The sequence below is a fragment of the Pipra filicauda genome, unplaced genomic scaffold, assembly GCF_003945595.2.
Source record: "Pipra filicauda isolate LSUMZ 115617 unplaced genomic scaffold, ASM394559v2 scaffold113_size4260070_pilon, whole genome shotgun sequence".
In the NCBI taxonomy this organism is placed as follows: Eukaryota; Metazoa; Chordata; class Aves; order Passeriformes; family Pipridae; genus Pipra; species Pipra filicauda.
In genome coordinates, this window is record NW_024103585.1 from 2541929 (window position 1) to 2561542 (window position 19614).

Here is a 19614-nt window from a genome sequence, read left to right on the forward strand (position 1 = left end):
CAGTAATCCTAAAGAGTAAGCCAGGCATTGCAGTACAATACATCATTAAAATGTAAATTATCTGCATTGACAGTGGAAGTGTAACTGTAGTTACTGCTAAAATTAGCCATCTTGTTGTATTTTATCACAAGCAATTCTCTTTAAATTTATCAGTCTGTCCAAGGTGGAAGAAGAACTTTAAAATTATATGGACAATCTGAGGTGACATAGAACCATATTAATGCCCTGGTTTTGTATGCACACAAATTTCTTTGAATAGTTTCTGTTTTCTTTTTTTTCCACATGGGTCTCATGGTATTCCCTCAGTTAGAATTAATGAGCATTTATCAAGGGACTATATGTCTGGGTATCTCTTTTACAATATTACTGCTAGCATCCTCATTTCTTTGATAGACTTATCTACCAGAGTTATGAAGGCAAGAAGATGTGTATCCCATCTTCACTGTTTTGAAAAGATCCTTAATACTAATAATTCCTGTACCCTATATTTTTCCTGTCTTGATCTAAACTTTGAGCTACTTCATTTTTCATGTTCCCCAACTTCCCATGTACCTCCCTAGCCTGTCATATTTCTCAGCTAACAGATGAGAAAAAATTTACTTTTTTCACCCTAATAGGAATTATTTTAAGTTTTCCATTACTATTTTTACATTTCTTTAAGTAAGAGCAACTGTGCTAAAAAATACAGGGAAATGAAGGAGAAAGGTGGTGTGATAGGGAAATCTTATTACCTTAGATAATTCTGTGGCAACTGGGATAGGCATCAATAAATTTATCTTCTCTTTCTTGGGGGCTTTGTTTTGTTTTGTTTCTTATAGCAATGGATCAGCTACATCAGAAGATCTTTTCTGGAAACTGGATGCTCTACAGATGTTTGTTTTTGATCTTCACTGGCCAGAACCAGAATTTGCTCACCATTTAGAGCAGAGACTTAAACTCATGGCCACTGACATGATAGAAGCCTGCGTTAAAAGGTACAGTTGAAATGATCAATTAAAAATTGGGAGAGATTTGAAAATGAGCACAGGAACAGCCATACTGGCTTGCAGAGGTGTATCTGTACCAGAATCCTGTCACAGGAAACAGGGCAACTCTAAAGAGATCACGACTTGTATGTATTTCCCAGCATCTGGCCATCAGCAATTTGGCAACATATAGGAAATACCAAGGAGAATTTCTAAATTTCTACATGTGTTGTGAATAGATCCTTGGAAGTGAATAAAGCAAATATTTTTTTTCTATTCCATACTTGTGGCAAATATTAACAGGTCTCAGAATTCTACAAGAAGAAATAATTTTTCTTTTTGCAGATTTCCCTCCCCCCTTACTACATTATTCTTTATATTCCATTAATAATATTACTTAATTTGTCAATTTTAGAATACTGTCTTTAAGAAATATATTACAAACTAAAGAATATACATTTCTACATTTGTACAATAAACAAAAACAGTAAAAAACAAGTAAATAAACAATAAACAACAAATCCAACTGAAACTAAGTTTTATAGTGCTACATTTCTAGAAACTGCAGAAAATGCAGAGTCGTGTTTTCATGAGCTGTATCTAAATGCAACACATATTGCCATTGTCTAAAACTTTGCATCATACAGATTTGACTGTGTGTATTTTAATGGCATACACAAACCAGGCTAAAAATGGCTCACTTCCAGGTCACAACCGAAAGCTGGGAACAGAATTATTATCACAGAGACATTACAAGAAACATTCCTTATGGGTTGTTTTTTGGTCTGTGATATCAATCCTGGTACCTTTGCTGCTTAATTTCATAGTCAATAAGAAGATTCTGTTTGTAATAAATGTTTTAATTACTAATACACAATAATCCTAGTACCAATACATAAAATACATTAATATTTTAGACTTAATTCATAACATACTGGTCAATACGCTAATTATGTTGTAGTGTGGTCAGAGATACTGTACAACAGGTAATAAAGATTACACAGTAGCAACTCAGAAAAGAATGATGAAACTATTCTATTCTAACTCTTCTTGTGATATTAATATGATCTTAAGAATTTTTAAAATGGAAATAGGATTCTTCTGTTCCCATTTTCTAAGAATATTGTGTCAATTTCTGGTACCCGCGTTTAAAAATAAGGGTGGGAATAAAACATTACTTTTATATTTATGTATGCTGAACTGTAATATATTTCAATGATATTATTCCTCATTTGCACTGAGAAGAAAATAGGGAGTTTGTATTACATGTCTCTGGATATGTCCTAATTTTTAATATAAATACTAATATTTTCTTAATAATAAACTTATTGTCTAAAATTCTCATTTGTATTAAAGCCAGAACAGAATTTTTTTCATTATATTTCTTAGAAGCAAGCATTTGATTGATGAACTGCATTTTAGGGTAGAAAAGCTGGAAAATTATGGGGCATTTTCATTGCTTAAAATTGTTTTTAGTCATCATACAAGGAAACATATTTTTTTCTAGTAGGCAAGAAGATAATATTTTTATTGTTCAACTGAATTCACTGAAACCCTGCAGAACCTTCAGATTGCCACCAATGCAATTGTTTATTGAATGGGTGGATGTTCTGCACTTACTGAATTTTAATTCTAAAATGTTCTCCTGTGCATGTACATTGTTAAGCCAACATGCTTAACAATGTACATGAATGAACAATGTACAATGAACAGTGGTTGTTCAGAATTATCAGAGATACTCATACTGCAAATTGTATTTTAATATACAGAACAAGAATTGCATTTGAACTCAAACTGCAAAAGACAAACAAATCAACAGACTTGCGTATCCCTTCTTCTCTGTGTACAATGTTTAACGTCTTAGTTGATGCTAAAAAACAGACAGCTAAACTCTGCATACTGGATGGGGGGCAAGAGGTAAGTGGAATTTTGTCTGCTTAATTCCTATGTTCAGTTGATCTGAAACATCTCAGACTGCAGACAGTCCTTAGGAGAGTCATTTCAAACTAACTGAAATGCACCACACAGCTCTGTACAACTGGTCCCTACAGGCGTCATGCAAGACACAGCACCTCATCTTCCACCAGAGAACACACAGAGTGCTTCTGTAGTTTATTTCCTTTGACTTGTGGGTCTTTTGAACATTCAGAGGATTTCCTGGCTCACAGCCCCTGGGTTGCAACAGAGAAAGAGCCTGCTTCTTTTGCAATAGTAAAATAGAAGCAAAACATTGCCCTTTGCAGGTAGGTTTCAAATGAGGAAAGCTTAGGTTTAAATGGCTCATAGACCATTCATGCCTATGAATATCCTGAAAAGAGAGGAAAGAAATAATCAGGTAATTTAGTGGGATTCTTTTATTTGGTCTCTAAGGACAGGGACCATTTTGGCAGTAGTCTGCTGCCAGGACTATAGATACTCCACAGTGGATCACTGATGTACTTTCAAAGGATATGAAAACTTCATATATATAACTGTCCTTCCCATGTTGTCATTCTCATCAGGAATAATGCATGAAATGAAAGGATATACTATACAGACTGGAAAGACCACCAGAGTAAAATTGAAAGTGTTCTCTCTGTGCTAATGCATCATCAGTGTAATTTGTTTGATTTGGTTTTGGAGAGAGGGGAAAAAAAATTTCAGAATTTGTCAACAAAAAAAGTGTGTCTGCTTTAGGCACACATTTACATTATTTGGTCATTTGATTTTTGCATTCTGTACTGTGCTCCTCATTTCATTGAGTGATCTTTCAAAGTTAGCATATTCTATGTAATTGTCCTTTTTTTTTTCCCTTAATTCAATGAGACATTCATCATTTTCCTGTTATACCCTGTCGTCTTTATTTTTCCTTTTGGTTTCCTGTGATGTGAACCAGTTTGCTAGTCAATGGGTAAGTGTCTCTTCACTGTTTTTTAGTTTACATTTTTTCATTGAATACTAACATCTACTTTTTATTTTAAATGGTAATATTGCTTTTCATGTTAATTTTTTAGCCATGCCCTCAGAATTCCCTTACAGTCTGCCCTTGCAACAGACTGATCATCAGCTTCTCCATTCTTTCCTTATTCATCCTCTAAGATGATTCCAGATGAATTCTTCACTCTGCTGCTTTTCAGACCCAGTGTCCTGTCCTACCAGGTCACAAAGCTTTAGACTCTTTGACCTCTCAGTGAGGCTCATCAGAAGTAGCCTCAACTAACAACTCTTTATATGAGGCTGATGATGCCATTTCATCTTTCACATAGTGTACAAGCAGTAAACTGCAAGCACACATGTGCACAGCCTTCTATGGGGACAGGCAATACCAGTACCTCTATAACAACCTGCAGAAGACAGATGGCATAGCCTCATTCTCCACAGTCTCCTTTTGCCTGCTCTGGATGATGCCTCCTGCACTGTCAGCCGGTCTGCTCAAAGTTCAGCCTCTTAAAGCCTTTATTCCGGAGTCAAATAATCTTCCAAGAGGATCTGAAGTTTTGTTTCGTTGAGGGTGGCTGTTTTAGCATAAGTTGGCATGGGGGAGCAGTGGGTTAAGGTATTTCTGATCTCACAATTTTCAAAATAAATCATGAAAAAAAATCAGATTGAAGTAGTTGGAAAATTATTTTAAACAAATATTGTAATTTTGGAAGTTTGTGTTTTTTGAGTAACTTGACTGTTCTTTTTTTCTGTGGTCAGAAGTGAAGTTACTGATTATATTCCATTTCTACAAAATTACACTTGCTTTGTGGTGAGAAAAAAAAAAATAAAGGAAAAAAAAAAGTACCAGAAAAAAAATATGGGAACTGATCGTACATACAGAGGTCCATTAATTTAATGTACTATGGAGGTAAAGCTGCAGACCGTTTCTGGGAGGGACAACTGATTTTTCCTGGATCATAGGAATGTGTATATTTTCAACATTCAGTGGGAGCTGTTTTCAGAGTAAGAAAGCATTGCCTTCTGAAGACTGTGTAAGCAACAGATGTCATAGGCACTTTGTGGTGATTTGAGTCCTTAGCAGATCAAGACAATATTATATTGGTCGAGACATTAATATGGTTGGAATATAATATATCTGAAAATGTAGAAAGTTCATTGATGAATTTCTAATATACTCTTTCACTGCTCCAATATATTTGCTGATGTTTGTCTGAGTTCTGTGTTCACATTTCCCAAGTTATTTTAACCTTTAAAAAAAATTAAAACCAAAAATTGATGTATTTGTTGTTGGTACCTATAGTAGATACATACATGTGGGCAAACACAACTCCTAGTTTTCTTCTCTCTTAATTCAGATCCAGGTTTGGTATCTGTGCTATTTAGAAAATTATTCCTAAATATATTAAGCAGATCAGATTTACTGTTTTGGTTTGTGTGGCAATTCTGAGACAGAATAAAAACAACCTTTAAAAACTTAGAACTCTAAAAACTATTCAGCTGGCAGCTGCTAAGTTAGGCTAATGTTTACACTGACCTCAGTACTTTTACTCTGAGCATTATGCTGCTAGCTGTTCCAAGTAGCCTTGAACTATGAAGATAGGGTTAGTCTTTACAAGTCACATTTTCTGTGAAGTGGCTATTGGGGACAATCTTTGCTGTCAGATAAATGTTTCTAAAGGAAGAATTACTGTTTAAATTGATGTGCCTCCTTGACAGAATGGGATCCCTAGTTCCTGTTAATTTCAGGAGGGAACTCTGTAGCATTATCTAAAAACTCTTTCAGATTTATTTTAAAAGCATTTACTTAAAGGCACCTTCTTTATGAAAAAGCAAATGAAGTCTGTTTTATTATGCCTTCTATGGCCTATTAATTTGTTACCATCTATTCTGCTTTGTTGATGAAATTTTAATTTTGCCCTTGCTTGAGCATATTGTAAGATTTGTATAAACTGTGGCTCACTGTGCTAACAGAAAGGCTCTTTTAGGATGAACAATTGGAGCTCATTTTATTTCTAGAGGACATTTAAAATAACTTATGAATGAGAGTTGTCAGACATGAAATGCTGTATTAATTAAATCTTATTCTAGTCTTTTTGCTTCTCCAGCTAAACTAACGCTTTAGAAAAAAATACATGGCCACCTTAATTATATAGGAGAAGACAAAAAGTATCCTTCACATTCCTTTGCCTGAATAAGTATAAGAACTCAATTCATCTAAATAATAACCCCATTAGCTGCTTAACTCAACAGTGTACATGGGAAAATTTTCAACACAGAATGTAAGAAAGTGTTGATTGGGTGGATCATTTTCAAGGGTTTGTTCTTCTGATGTTCAAAATTATAATTTTAAGTAAATCTGATCTGGCAAGGTTATCAGCTTTGCACATTTCTGACTTATGACAAAAGTGTGTGTTTATATACATGCTAATGCTTCTTTATCTTTTGAAATACAGCAACAGTACCATTCAAAAATAGATGACTTGATTGAAGAAACTGTTAAAGAAATTAGTTCACTTCTTGTTTCAAAGGTAAAACTATTTACGTTTTAATTTATAATAAAGCAGAAAATTGTTGAACTTTGGAGATGTCTTTAAATATCACACAGTTTTTCAATACACAGTGAGATTTTGGGGAACAACAGTAGGATTTTTAAATAACAGTCATGCAAATGATACTGAATTTACAAAATTAAATTTTGTAACGCATTAGATAAACAATTTCTGTGCAACCTGCTATTCAGATAAGTTTGTCTGTTGTATTTCTGTTATAGATAGGAACTCCTAGCAGCTAGTAGAACTGGTAGGAATTAATTATGTTGATATTATCTTAAGTAATACCATGTGTTATTTTTTGTTTAATTTTTTACATGAAAACTTTCTTCCTATCACTTAGTATTTAAATTTTGTATTTGGAGATGGACAACATCCAGAGTTCCAGTTTAACTTTTTAATAAGATTTTATTCCACAAACCATTTAATTTAAAATATTTTATAAATTGTTGTTTCTTTAAATTGATTTTTTTATATTTAATAAGAAAAAATATTTTGAGATGATATAAGGCTTTTGAAGAAAACTTAAACAATGTCTTGTGTATCTGTAGCACCTCTTCTCCAGTAAAAGTCTTAAGTGCTTGATATAAAAGAAAATCCCTAATAGGTTGAAGACACAGAAAAGAAAGATTTTATAAGTTTTGTTATCTATGTATTGCAAACTACCCAGAACTATGATTTTCAAAGTAGGACAAATAAGCCATACATTTACAATTTGAGTTAGTGACAAAAAATAAGACTCTGGTCCTATTTTCATCATGCCTTCGTTTTCACTTGTCACTGCTTGCTGGCAGGGGATGGGAGGAGCAGGAATCTGCTTTCAGACTGACACCCATCAGTTGAAGAGGAAGGCTTTGTAGAATCATTGTAGAAGCTTGAGCGAAATGCGTCCACTTACTGATAAGTGAAATTTTGATGTAAAAGTAACTACAAACAATTCAACTAGAGAGTTTCAAGTTTTACATGCTGCCTGTCATTGCCGCGGACTAACCTTCCAATTTATAGTTTTAGTGTTATTGAAGAGGGAGAAGAAGAAAGGGGAATTTAATCAGAGCCAATCATGCTATTAAAGGTTTAAACCTTTTAATTTTTATCTTTTTTAATATCTGAGATTATAAAAGAAGGAAGAAAATAATCATATTCCTCCTGGATGTGTGTACAAGAAATTCTAAAGACAACTGCTGTCAATACAGAGGGATTTGCATTATTGGTATCACATATAGTATTACCAGAGGTTAAAAATCTCAGAACAGGAAGCATATATTCCATGTCAATGGCTGATCATTAGAAGTTTAACCAGTGTCTCCTCACTGGAGATGTGAAATGCCAATGACATCCTGATTGCTTCTGTTTCAAGGCAGAAAGCTTCTGAAGGTACAGTGGGACGCTGATGTTTTACTCTTGGCTTTGCCCAGAAAAAATACACATCAATGTGCATGTGTTCGTTTTTTGCATCTAATATATTTTCACTATTTTTCAGCCTTTACCTCAGTATTATTTCCTTTGTGTTCCAGTGGAATTAGTGTCTCAATCATTGTTTTTAGCTGCAAGTCATTTATGAAAATGAAAATAGAACTTTCATTTCAATGCTGCTTTACTTGGTAAGGACTATACTGGACATTTTTTTGTACAAGGCTTACCAATCTAAAGCATTAAAAAAATCACTGTTAAAAAACAGTGAAACAAAGCACAGTGTGTCTCGGGGTAACCAATTCAGAGAATATGAGGTATGCACAGAAATGCTTTTAGAGCTTCACAAGTCCATGCACTGAGATCTCGAAAAACAAGCTTGATCCTTGATACTGCAATGTTTTGCTTTCTGTTGTTTTGTGTCCCACTTGTATTGGAACCGTATGTTAGCGCTGAGGACACCATGTGGTTTGTGAGATCAGCTTTTTCCATAGCAGATCTTTGCACAACAAGGTTGAACACTTTTCCGCAGAAAGAACCCAAGAATCCTTGCCAGTCAGATAAAATGAGTTAAAGTATGAACAGCAGCTTCTCACAAGAATGCAACAGCAAAACAGAAAGCTGTTTTGTAATAAAGGGGGTGCAGAAACAACTGCCACTCTCTCTCATGATGTAGATTTATTCTTTGATTGGCACCTATGTACTGGTGTCTTAATTAATCACTGTAAATATGACAGGTTGGATTGATAAATGACAAATGTAGGTTTGCACTTGCTCCTGCTCCTTGAACTGTTAAGAGCAGGGCTTATTGTAAAGTGATGATCTCAGTTCCTCTGGAAGTGACACTGTTGTGACACTGTTACAGTGCCCATTAACAGCATGCCAGATGGAATTTTGTTCTATCCTCACACTCATAAAATGATACTCATGGTTGTGGGAATGACTGTGTTGGGAGCAAGGGACAATTTTTAAAACAATCTTTATATAAACTGAAAAGCAATTTATATGTGTAAAAGAAATGTGCATGAATACAACAGCTAACAGAATTTTATGTTATATACCATGAATTACTTGAGCAACATAACATCACAGAGGGACATGCAAAGGGAATTTGTATGCTGATTTGGGAGAGTTTAACCATTAAAGCTATAATCCATGCAATTAGTTAGATTTTTTTTCTTTTTGGTCAGCAATAAATTTTGGCAAAAACACCTCTTACTGAGGAATCACACTACTCAGAGAATCCCACGTGACAATAGAGGGGAGAGAAACCACACCGTACCAGAGACTTTAAGTATACATTTTCTTGCCGCCTTCTTGGCCGTGGAGTAGCAGCTCGACAGCATATGCTGTTGACAGAAAACTCTAGTGCTATTACACTGCTGCATGAAATCAGAGCTGGGTTTCTATTCACTTGCAAAGGTAAGGGAAACATGATATCAAGATCACCACCTTTAGCAATCATGCTTTATTGTCTTTGAAGCTGTGATCTTAGAAACTATGGTCCTAGAAAATAACATATAATTTCTACCCAAAGTACGTACTGGGTACACACACTGTTGTATTTAACCCCACGTTCTAGAGGCAGCAATGTTGCACTGGAATCAGGCCCACCTCAGTAGAAAATTTGGGTTGAGTTTCTATTTCTGCAGTGGTTCAGCAGCTTGATCAGTAGGTGAAGCTGCATAATGAAGGTTCTCCTTGATTTCAAAGCTTTGTGAAATGGAGAAAGTGATCAAATTTACAGTTTTCATTGCCCTGCTGAAGAATAAAAATATGAGGATGAAAAATTCACATTCTCATTCCAAATACTTAATTTTTATACTGTCCATTTGGATTTCTCTCTGTGCTTTTCCTCCAGGTTGTTTCAGTATTAGAAGGTGTGCTGTCTAAATTGTCAAGATATGATGAAGGCACTTTCTTCTCATCATTAGTTTCATTCACTGTAAGTGTTTGGATTCACAGTGTTTCTGTTCTTCTTTCTGTGCATAATTCTGAAATTGTGTACAATCTGTAGTAATAAGTACTTACTGTGTCTTTTATGCTTAATTTTCTAAAGGTGAAAGCAGCTGCAAAATATGTTGATGTTCCTGTAAGTAGAACATTTTTTTAATTTATTTATTCTAGTGTTCATAATAATTCAAAAAGTAGGGGGGTTTAGCTCACATTTTTTATTGTTGACATTTTGCTTTCCTACAGAGATTCATTATAGCTTTACACAGAGTATTTAAACAGTCACTACAACCCTGAGAGGGCATTTCATTTCCCTCGAGCAACGAGTAACTCTCAAAGCAAAGCTTGGAAAGGTTATTCTCAATGCACTTTTTCAGTTGTGGAAGAGTGAGGATTGTAACTTAGACAGTCTTTTGTAGGCTTCTTCCCATCATTTGGATAAATTGCAGTATAAGCAACAAGTAAAAGCATCATACTTGAATATCCATTATTTCTTGATTTGTTACTTCAGGACTCAACTTTGCTTATTTAACCTCTTCCTTGCTAAATCCCCATTTGATTTACCAGTGCTTATGCAATGGTTGCGTGGTTTAAATAAAAAATAAAAAGGGTAACTGCTGGAGCCCTTTCATACATAGAAGCAAAATTCAGTTATTAAAATATTTTTATAGAGTATGATAGTAGAATATCTTTTCTTTAAATAAACAAAGAAAAAGTTATCAAATATTGTCATTGTCACTGTTGTTATCCTTTGTTCTCTCAGAAGTCTGTGCTCTCATCTTTTTTTAATGCAATTCTAAAAAAATCTTATTTTCCAAGCATAGCAAAAAAAAAAACAAGACTAAAATTTTTACATTAATGATCTTACAAAAAATTAAATTACAATGTAGAAGAGTGCCAGACATGCTAGACTGTGTGATGGCCAGAAAAACTTTTAGCAGTTCTATGCTGAAAAATACAATGCTTGCAAGCTGAAATGAATTTGTTTTTTTAATCCGTGTGTGCTAAATGAAAGGAGAAATATCTGTTTTGGGAATTTGTTATTTTGCTTTCTTTATGTTTGCTTTATTCATAAGATAAATTGTAATAATTCTGTTGTTTTCAGATGATGTTTTCAAATAATTTTTTTCTTATGTGGTTGCATGGGGGTTTTTAGCTTTATAAATGCTCTTGTGTTTTATAAAAAAGACAAAAGTAGGCTCAGTCTAGCATTCAAAGGAATGACCTCATATCAAATCCAGTTAATTTAGTATACCTCTTGTTAGGATATTGTGCTGCAGAGCTGCCCCAAAAGGTCCTTGGTGAGGCACTTAAGACTCAAAAACCTAAGAAAAAATTACTGAACAAACAAGAAATTCATAGACTTCTTTCAGCTAACATGGAAAACTCTCCAAATTACATAGAATATCCATGAGGAGACATCAAAGTCTTTTACCATTGGCCTGCATACATTGACATTGAAGTTCACAGTAAAGATGAGACTGAAAAATACCTTTGCCACAAGCTCAGGGGAATATTGCAAATCAGATCACACAGGGATGCACTCACTACTTCAGAAGGAGAGGTTGGCAGAGCGGGGAGATGGTTGCTGGGGCTCCGTTACCCGTTTCACATTCACTGAATGGTGGCGCTTGACTTGAAGAAATGACCAGATTGTAGACAGGCTGACAGGATCCTTGTATTGTTACAGTGTCTTTGCTTTCCAGCTATCCCACACACCTTTCCCACAGCCCAAGATACAAGCCGGACTATAGTTCCACAGTTGTAAACCAGAAGTGTAAACTGTACTTCTGTGAGGGTGTGGATCTGACCAGACAAACATTTTCCAAATTCTAGAGGACTTTTTACCTGGGTTGAAGGAGTTTCGTAGACTGTGGTTTGATTTTCCTTCCTCACATTCTTCTCCTTGTTGTGAAGATGTAGTTGAGGCCAAGAAGAGCCATCACTGTCGCAACTGACAGCGACTGTCCAGTCTGAATAGCGCCTAAAATCACCAGGTGTCGAAGTAGAAAATTCCAGCTGCAAAAGGAGGCTCTAAGTCATCATGTCACAAGGTCATCACCTGGGCTCGCAGCTGAAGTGAGAAGTAGAGTGAGGGACAGCACAGAGGGAGGAATCTATGCTGAGCTCTTGGCAGTGTGATGGTAACCTAGCAAGTCTGCACTGGAGCTAATTAAATGCCTCATGTGCTTTTATTTTGATCTGATACAGTATTAAATCTCTTCTTGTCCCTCCTTACCATATAGCTGCATATATGGAATTGACTTAAAAGTGACCACAGTAGGCCCTTTCTTTTGATGGAGTTGCAAATATGTGCAGAACTGCACTGTGTTAGACAATGGAATTCTGCCCCTGTGCCCCACCTCTCTCCATTCAAAGATCTTACTTGGTCACCTTCGATCACTTGGTACATCTAGGGGAGAAGGAGGCAGGGGCAGGGGCAGGCCTTTGGGGGTTTTCTGAGAGTGTGAGTTCAACAGAGTTTTTTATCTTCGATTACTAGGATTTGGCAAAGAGGGAAAAGTATGCTGGTTTATAGTGAAATAAGTAGAAACTAACTAGACCAAAGAGATCTTAGAAGAAAATTATAGTACTGAACAGAATGTTTTAGAGAAGGGATAAGAGGTAAAGGAGATTAAAAAGTTAAAAGGTAAATAAAAATAGAAACATTAAAGAATGCAAAAAGAAGGAAGACATTCTTGGATGATACTTGGTCATTTTGAGGAAAAGCCAAATTCTATTGAGAGGAGGTTTAGACATCAAATAGTTGGGCATGAAATTGCACGCTCCCTAGAAGGTATCTCTTAAATGCTCAAGGCCAGGATAGGAAAGATAGACACAGACTTGTGGTTCATTTGGCAGATATGTTTGTGAAAATGTTGCTGTCTACCCTTCCATTCATTAATCTTGCCAGGGAATTATGAATAATTCCATGCAAAAGGAAAAAAGGTGTTTTGGGGTATTTTTTTTAACTGTTTAAGAAAACACACAACATAAGCCTCCCTTTTTCAGAATGCTCTTTATGAAGTGGGACATATGCAGTCCCGAGGAGCTCTCATTGCTTTCCCCAGCCATTCATATGGGGCTATATGGGCACTGCATATGTTTTGGAAATTGAAATATCTACAGAAATACTAGCAACAGTGCAAAATTGCCCAGACTAAGAAAAGTAACAACAATGGTGTCTTGTGATTTCCTAAAAATAATACTGGAAAAATCTAGTTTCTGTTATGCTCTTTTTATTGGTAATTGTCACAGTATGCCAGGCTCTGACATGGAATAAATTGTGTCTGCTGTGCATGTGAAAAAAACCAAGTGTTTGGAGGAAAATAATACAAGTGTTACAAATATAAGTAGTGCATGAAGGATGACATTTGCTCTCTTGTTAATGCTATGTTTTGGGTGTTTGGTAATGCAGAAGCTGATTTGGGAAACTTTTTTTTAAACAACTCATCAAAATCTGCTATGACTCTTTGATAGTTTCTTTGAAAGTCCAAGCAATCCGTAAGATATCAGACAACCTGTCTGATATTTTTCTTTTTTAAAAAATATTCTGTTCACAAAGACAATTAATTAATGAGGACAGGGAAAGAATGCAGTAGAATTAGAGGGGAAAAGTGTATGTTGTTATCTCAAATGATATTATTTCTTAATCATATAGATCATTTCATTGTGTTCAATTTCTCATAATGTAAATAAGTTTTGCACTCAAATAATTATGTCTCTAGCTGGTCATTTTTACACACATTTGCCTCATTTACAATACAACCAGAGCAATTACTCATACAAACTGAGCATCCAGTTACATGCTTTTTGTTTGGAGAGGTATGTTTAAATCCTTTTGTAGGAGCCAGTAATCTATGCCAGTCACTTAGAGGGCACAGAAGGAACCTAATCCTCCCTCACTTCATGTGGGCCACCTGTCATACCAAGTGGCAGAGAGGCCATTTGAAGGACCCAGGGCTGACAGCAGTGCATAGCTCGCACAATGCCAGCCCTCTCGCTCCGCTCTTGCCTTTATGTGGGGATCAAAGGTATGAAAAGGGGCCTCACACATGTGCCAGCATTTGACTTACGGGGTCCTGTAGAGGCCAAAGAAGGAACTCTGCCTCCTACCAGGCACATGGGGACCTTCCAGCTACCTCCATTTCCAAATATCACACTTGTGATACACACATGGCCTCATTTAGCTGGTTTTAAGAAGGAAATGCCATTTTGTGGGAAATGAGCATTTGTCCATGTGTGGCCATACTGTGCCAGGCATTTTTGAGCAGATTTTCTTGAAGAATTCTGTTTAAAAATGAAGAGGACGTAACAGTCATTAACCTCATGCTCAGGTCTTCTTCTGCCCTCCTCCTCCTTCTCCTGTGTATACCAAGACCTGGGAACTGGCCCTTCTGTTTTCAGATCTGTAAAAACAGGGTATTGTAGAATCGGAGGGAAAACCCTGCAGCATCTCTTTTAAGTCAGCAGTATTTTTGAGATACCTCCTAAATGGTGATCAGAAGGATGACTGCTAATCAGTAGGAAAGCTAAAATAGCATAGTAAAATATCACTTTTTTGGTGGGAAAAGCATATTTAAATACCCAATTTTGTCATAGAAACTGTAGCATTTTGAAGACCTTTTGCACTACAGAATCAAAATCCTGGTGCAGACACTTGCGTGCCTATGTTGCCCTGTGAATGCAATGAAACTATATGTATATGAAGAGGTGTTTGCTTTTTTTGTAAATGCTTGCAGAATCACAGTATAAGTTCTACATGACAGTTTTCAAAATACACACATTTCCTCTTTGCCAAGGTTGCTTTTTTTTCTACAAGAAAATGTTTTAGAGAGAGAGAAAATGCATTGTATTCTTTCATTTAAGCAAAATTTTTTTTTTCCATAACCATGTGAGATTAAAATATTACTTCTATAATAGACTGATGCACCTTCTTGCCTGGCTTAAGTATTTTGTTTTGTAAGAAATGAAGGGGGTGATGATCTTGCCATGGGTACAAGTAGTTTTATTCCAAAAATATTTTAATGATATTTTAATTCTGTTATTCCAAAGCCCAACTGATGAGCCTTGCAGTATTTAGAAAAGAAATTTCAGGCAGTGAAATTTTCCAACATGCTCTTCATTTAGTGGTGGACACTGAATAGGGAACTCCTGTGTTCCTCACAATAGCCCCCTCCAGCTCATCACTTCTTTTCATTTCATTGTTACATACACTCTGTAGTTAAAATGACTCCCTCCAGGATGCAGGGGAGGGAAAAGAGGTGGAGAGCAAACACAAAACGGGATGAAGTTTGTTATCGTATAGTTAGTCTCTAACATCTGCTCTCATCCTGGAAACATTAATGCTTTGGCAGGATAGCCACTTGGTAAAACTAGTTGGGGTTTTTTTTGGTAATACAAGTTTGTTTAACACCCTCTGATGCTAAGAAATGTTCTGTGACAAATGCCAAAGTGAGAATAAACATAACTGAAGTATTACAAATGTACATGATTTTTTTTTGAGGTTTATACCAAACTGTTGCATTGCAAAATGCTGTGCAGAAACTGAGGTGTACCTTTCCTGTAGGAAAATGCCTAATATTAGTGGCAGCATTAAGCCTGTAGCAAACCTTTCAGCAGCAAATATTTGAATGCCTGGAAACCAAGGCAATGCAATTGCATTACTTTTCACTAGGTGCTTCAGGCTAGTTTTGAAGTGGGAGCCATGTGTGTCAATGATAAACCAGTTTCTACAACATCTTGGAAACTGAAATAATGTATTTTAACATTTGCCTCCTTGTTAAATAGACATTATATAGTGTTTTCCTGTTAAAAGGGAGAAAGTTAAGCTGTTTCTTCTTTATCTGAATTTGTTGCTATGAAAAAGTGCCTGTCAATCAGGACCTACCTACCAGTGAATAGTAAAAGAGACAACCCGCACCTGTGGGATTAGGTGCAGCAGCAGGAAGTAAGAGCACTTGCAGCATATAATTAACAAGGATTTTTAAATTTTTTTCCTAAACAGCATGTTCATCTTGCCAGGTTAACTAGTGATTAACCCTAAAAAAGAATGTGCTGAAGCCTACACCCTTGTTTAAACTCATTCACTCACCAGTGTATTCAGTTACTTGTGTAACCAGCGACAGAGTAACCCTATTTACAACTCTTAATTTCCTGGTATTTTATTTGATCTCTTTGTGTTTCCAGTTTCTCTATTCATCTCTTTGTCTGGTTCTCTTTCATTTTCAGATAGGCAAAACATCTTGTCTGCTATTCTGAACAAAACAAACTTACAATAACTTTCTATCTATCATAAAAAAACACCTTTTTTCTTGGGGAAATTTTCAGACAAAATATCTTTTTTTATACTTATCTGGATAAATATACCAGGTTAAATTCTTCTGTCAAAGATGTGCAAATAATTCTCATTAACTTCAGCATATATTCTGCCAAAGATTCAGATAAGAATTTTTTTTATATTGAATATAGATGTGGAGACTAGAATACTTCAGTGTTTCCAATATTAGTAATGAAATGCCCCCGTGACAGTTATCTAAAATATATCTCAGTTTCCATTTGTTTGTCTTTTAAGGTACATGGAATTTCTTAATTGTTGTTTGTTTGTTTAACTCTACATTAACTTGGGGTTTTTTTCTGATGTTTAATAATCCAATACAGAGCAGTAGAGGATCATGTAATCAGATTTTTCCAACTAATATAAAATTCCTATTAAAAAACGTTAAAACATTATGTACACAGCAATAAAGCTGTTTTGATGCATATAATAGCTTTCTTTTCTTCTTCCACACATTTGGAGAAAACAAATAAATTGAATGCATGTGATATGCATGCAGTAATGAAGTATTTGATATACTGTTGGTTCATTCAATGTTTAATGTGTGCTTTGCCCACCATGAGCAAAGATGGTTAATCTGCAATGATTTTGGTGAGGTTTTAAAACAGAGTCATACTTTGGAGTATTGATAATCTACCTCACCCAGACTTATTTCTACTGTAGACAGACAGTGTTTAAAAGGAAAATTAATTTTTTTCCACAGCAATTTCAAAGATAATTATCCTGCACACTTTAAAGAAGGATGAAGTGTTTTAAAGAACTGTAATTCTAATTGGTAAATGTCACCAGCTGTTGCAGTTACTCTTACTTGTGTGTATTCTTTTAATGATTACACTCCTGTGCCACAAGCCACATGAAAATATATTCACTAGGTGTGAAATTCCCATATGTCATAGCTTCAAGACTAGGTAAACATCTCAAAGATAAGGGGAGAGTTAATGCTGATGGGAAATGTTATTTAGCTTTGGCTATCTGCAAGAACATTTTTTTATTGAACTTAGTAAAGAAAAAAAATGCATGAATTGGAGAACCACTAGGTTTTAGCACCCAGGTGAAGATTCATTAATACATTTGAATATATATCTCCAAGAACTACCATCAGCCCTTCATTTGTTAGATTATCTCCTTCGCCGACCTCTGGAGATTTCAAACTATTTTTCTATTACTCCTCTGAGTTAAAACTAGTCCAATTCCTGTAAATTGCCTATCAGGTTTTAGAAAGTACGTAAGGTTTCAACTGACTGTATTCTTTTGTACTATCGCAAATGAGTATACTGAGGTAAAGTAGGGAGTCTTCTGTTTTAATTCTGCTTTACTTTGTGATTTGTCTTAATACAAAAACATTTCTGTCACGTTTTAATGAAGGCACATTTTTATGAAGGAACTCTATTGATTGCTGTCAACCAGGTTTTCTAACAGAAAACCGTTTTATCTACTGAAATCTTACATTTTTATTTCTATGCTTAGGATTGAGATGTGTGATGCAGATACAAATATAAATGGTCCTGCTTTCCTTTTAAGAGTTTCATGTAAGCATATATGTATGGGATAAGTTTTTGCAACGAGCTTTCACTGCCCCTGGAATGACCAATCCAAATGTGCAGGAAACATTTCAGCTTTTCACTGTGAGTTTGAGAGATGCTACAAGTGTTAAACCTGGTCATCATTCCACATTTAACTGTTACTCTTAAAAAATGAAACTGCCATATATGTACATGTATAAATGAAAACGAAAATCTTCTCATTTTGGAACATATTTCGATATATGTCTGTAGTAGATTTAGGAAAAATAGAGCTAAAGTTCATGATCCAGGAGGTTTCACTCGCTGCAGTTTTGAGGAGACAATGCTGTCATCTTATTACTGTAATAGGATGACGACAGTTTTTGGGCAAGTTTTAGTATGGGCATGTTGCACCTTTCCTTCCCTCTTGTGCTCAGACCTGTTCATATACATTGTAAAATATTGCACACAAAATAATAAGAAATGGGAAAAATGAGAAGTTATCACTTGCAGAGTAGAAAGGAAGACCTAATATAAAATTATATATAAATATTTTAACTGTATAAGCATGTTATGCATAAATGTCTTTAAAATATGCTCTGTTTTTATGGGGTTGTTCATATGCTGTTTTCAGACAATAACAGTTTCTGAGAAATAGAAATTACTTATGCCTTGGAATTCAGGGACTGGGTATAACTGCTTTTATCCTCCTTCCCTAGAACTGTTAATTATTCTGTACAGAGTAAGCTTCACAAAATCCAGATCCTTTATAAATAGCTTTGTGCTAAGGCTAACTATGAAGTATTATAAAACTTAGCTTTCTTTTGCATGCCCAGAACTTTATAAGCTATTATTTGGGAGCAAGTGATACTTTTACAAACTTACTCACATAGAAGGCATTTGCAGAAGACCTTCCAAAGTGCCTGTGTGCAATCTTGGTTTCTGTTAGAAAAAGGTGAACTCCTTACCATCACTGCATATGCTGCCAGCAAAGGGGATGTTGCAGGCTGTTAGGAGTGTTAGTGTGGAACAACTTTTTGTGGCTTCAGAGATCCAGAAGTCACAGCTGGGCAGGAGAGAGCAGTTTCAGCCATTGTTGTGGCTGTCCAGAGGTAGTATCACATGCACACAACATATCCTGGCCTGTCTCATGTTTGGGATTGTGGTATGAAAATTATGCCTAGTCTGCTGTTCATACAGAACATACAGTGGTATGAGAAGGGAAACATTTCAGTCCTTGCTCCTTCCTTAGCCATCCTCTGAGCTGATTGTGCCAGTGCAACAGTTTCCAAAAATAGTCAACCTTTTCATGCCAATGCTGTCAGAAGTGCTTGAACTTAGTTTAAATTACAGTTAGTTGAAGCTAACCTCAGAAACAAACTTCAGCTGTACTTTGGAAGCAAATTGCAAGAAATCTGAGACAATGAAAAAGGAACTGACTCCTTTCTCTTTTAACCATTTTCTGAATGTGATAACAGGATTTGGACCTCCATACTCAGGTGGAGTACCTATGAAAACCTCACTAACAAAAAAGGGCAAAATGTCCAGGTTCGCCGTTGATGTTACCAGAGAGCCAAGACTTCATTCCATTGCATATGGCAATGTAGATTTATGACTCAAAGCATCCATAAGTTAAAGCACGGAGAACTTTATTAATTGTGAACTCTCCTGAACTTGTTAATTAACCCAGAATTCACAGCAGATTTTGTAAATATAGTCTGTACATGTGTGAACATTATAAAATATCTCAGTTTTCATTATGTTTAAGTATAACTTCTTGTAAGTCTCAGTTGTTGAGGGGTCTATCTTCCCCTTCCCACTACTTTCTCCCTTCACTTTATGTCTCCACAGAAACCAGGGATGGATCTAGCAGACACCTACATTATGTTTGTTCGACAAAACCAAGATATACTTCGAGAAAAGGTCAATGAGGAAATGTACATAGAGAAGTTATTCGATGTGAGTAACTACCCTTT

At 35.6% G+C, this 19614-nt stretch overlaps 2 protein-coding genes across 14 annotated transcripts in view; one reads left to right on the forward strand and one right to left on the reverse strand.

Annotated features, from left to right (window-relative positions):
• CADPS2 (calcium dependent secretion activator 2) overlaps window positions 1–19614 on the forward strand; it is a 292803-nt gene that overhangs the window by 250621 nt on the left and 22568 nt on the right. For all 9 annotated transcript variants that reach the window (XM_027720819.2, XM_027720827.2, XM_027720823.2 and 6 more), the window contains 6 exons: window positions 819–974; window positions 2735–2882; window positions 6341–6415; window positions 9708–9791; window positions 9906–9938; window positions 19490–19597. In XM_027720819.2, the coding sequence (XP_027576620.1) occupies window positions 819–974; window positions 2735–2882; window positions 6341–6415; window positions 9708–9791; window positions 9906–9938; window positions 19490–19597 (604 nt within the window). The remainder of the gene's footprint in view (window positions 1–818; window positions 975–2734; window positions 2883–6340; window positions 6416–9707; window positions 9792–9905; window positions 9939–19489; window positions 19598–19614) is intronic.
• Window positions 3200–19614, reverse strand: part of LOC113987776 — a 47414-nt gene continuing 30999 nt past the window's right edge. For 2 of the 5 annotated variants that reach the window (XR_005564447.1, XM_027720841.2), the window contains one exon: window positions 9250–11873. Coding sequence is in view for 4 of the 5 variants with exons in the window: in XM_027720841.2 (XP_027576642.1) it covers window positions 11858–11873 (16 nt within the window). In the remaining variant the exon portion in view is untranslated. Of the gene's footprint in view, window positions 3274–9249; window positions 11874–14112; window positions 14209–19614 lie in introns of those variants that run through there. The other 3 variants (XM_027720839.2, XM_027720838.2, XM_039383690.1) reach the window with 3 other exon arrangements.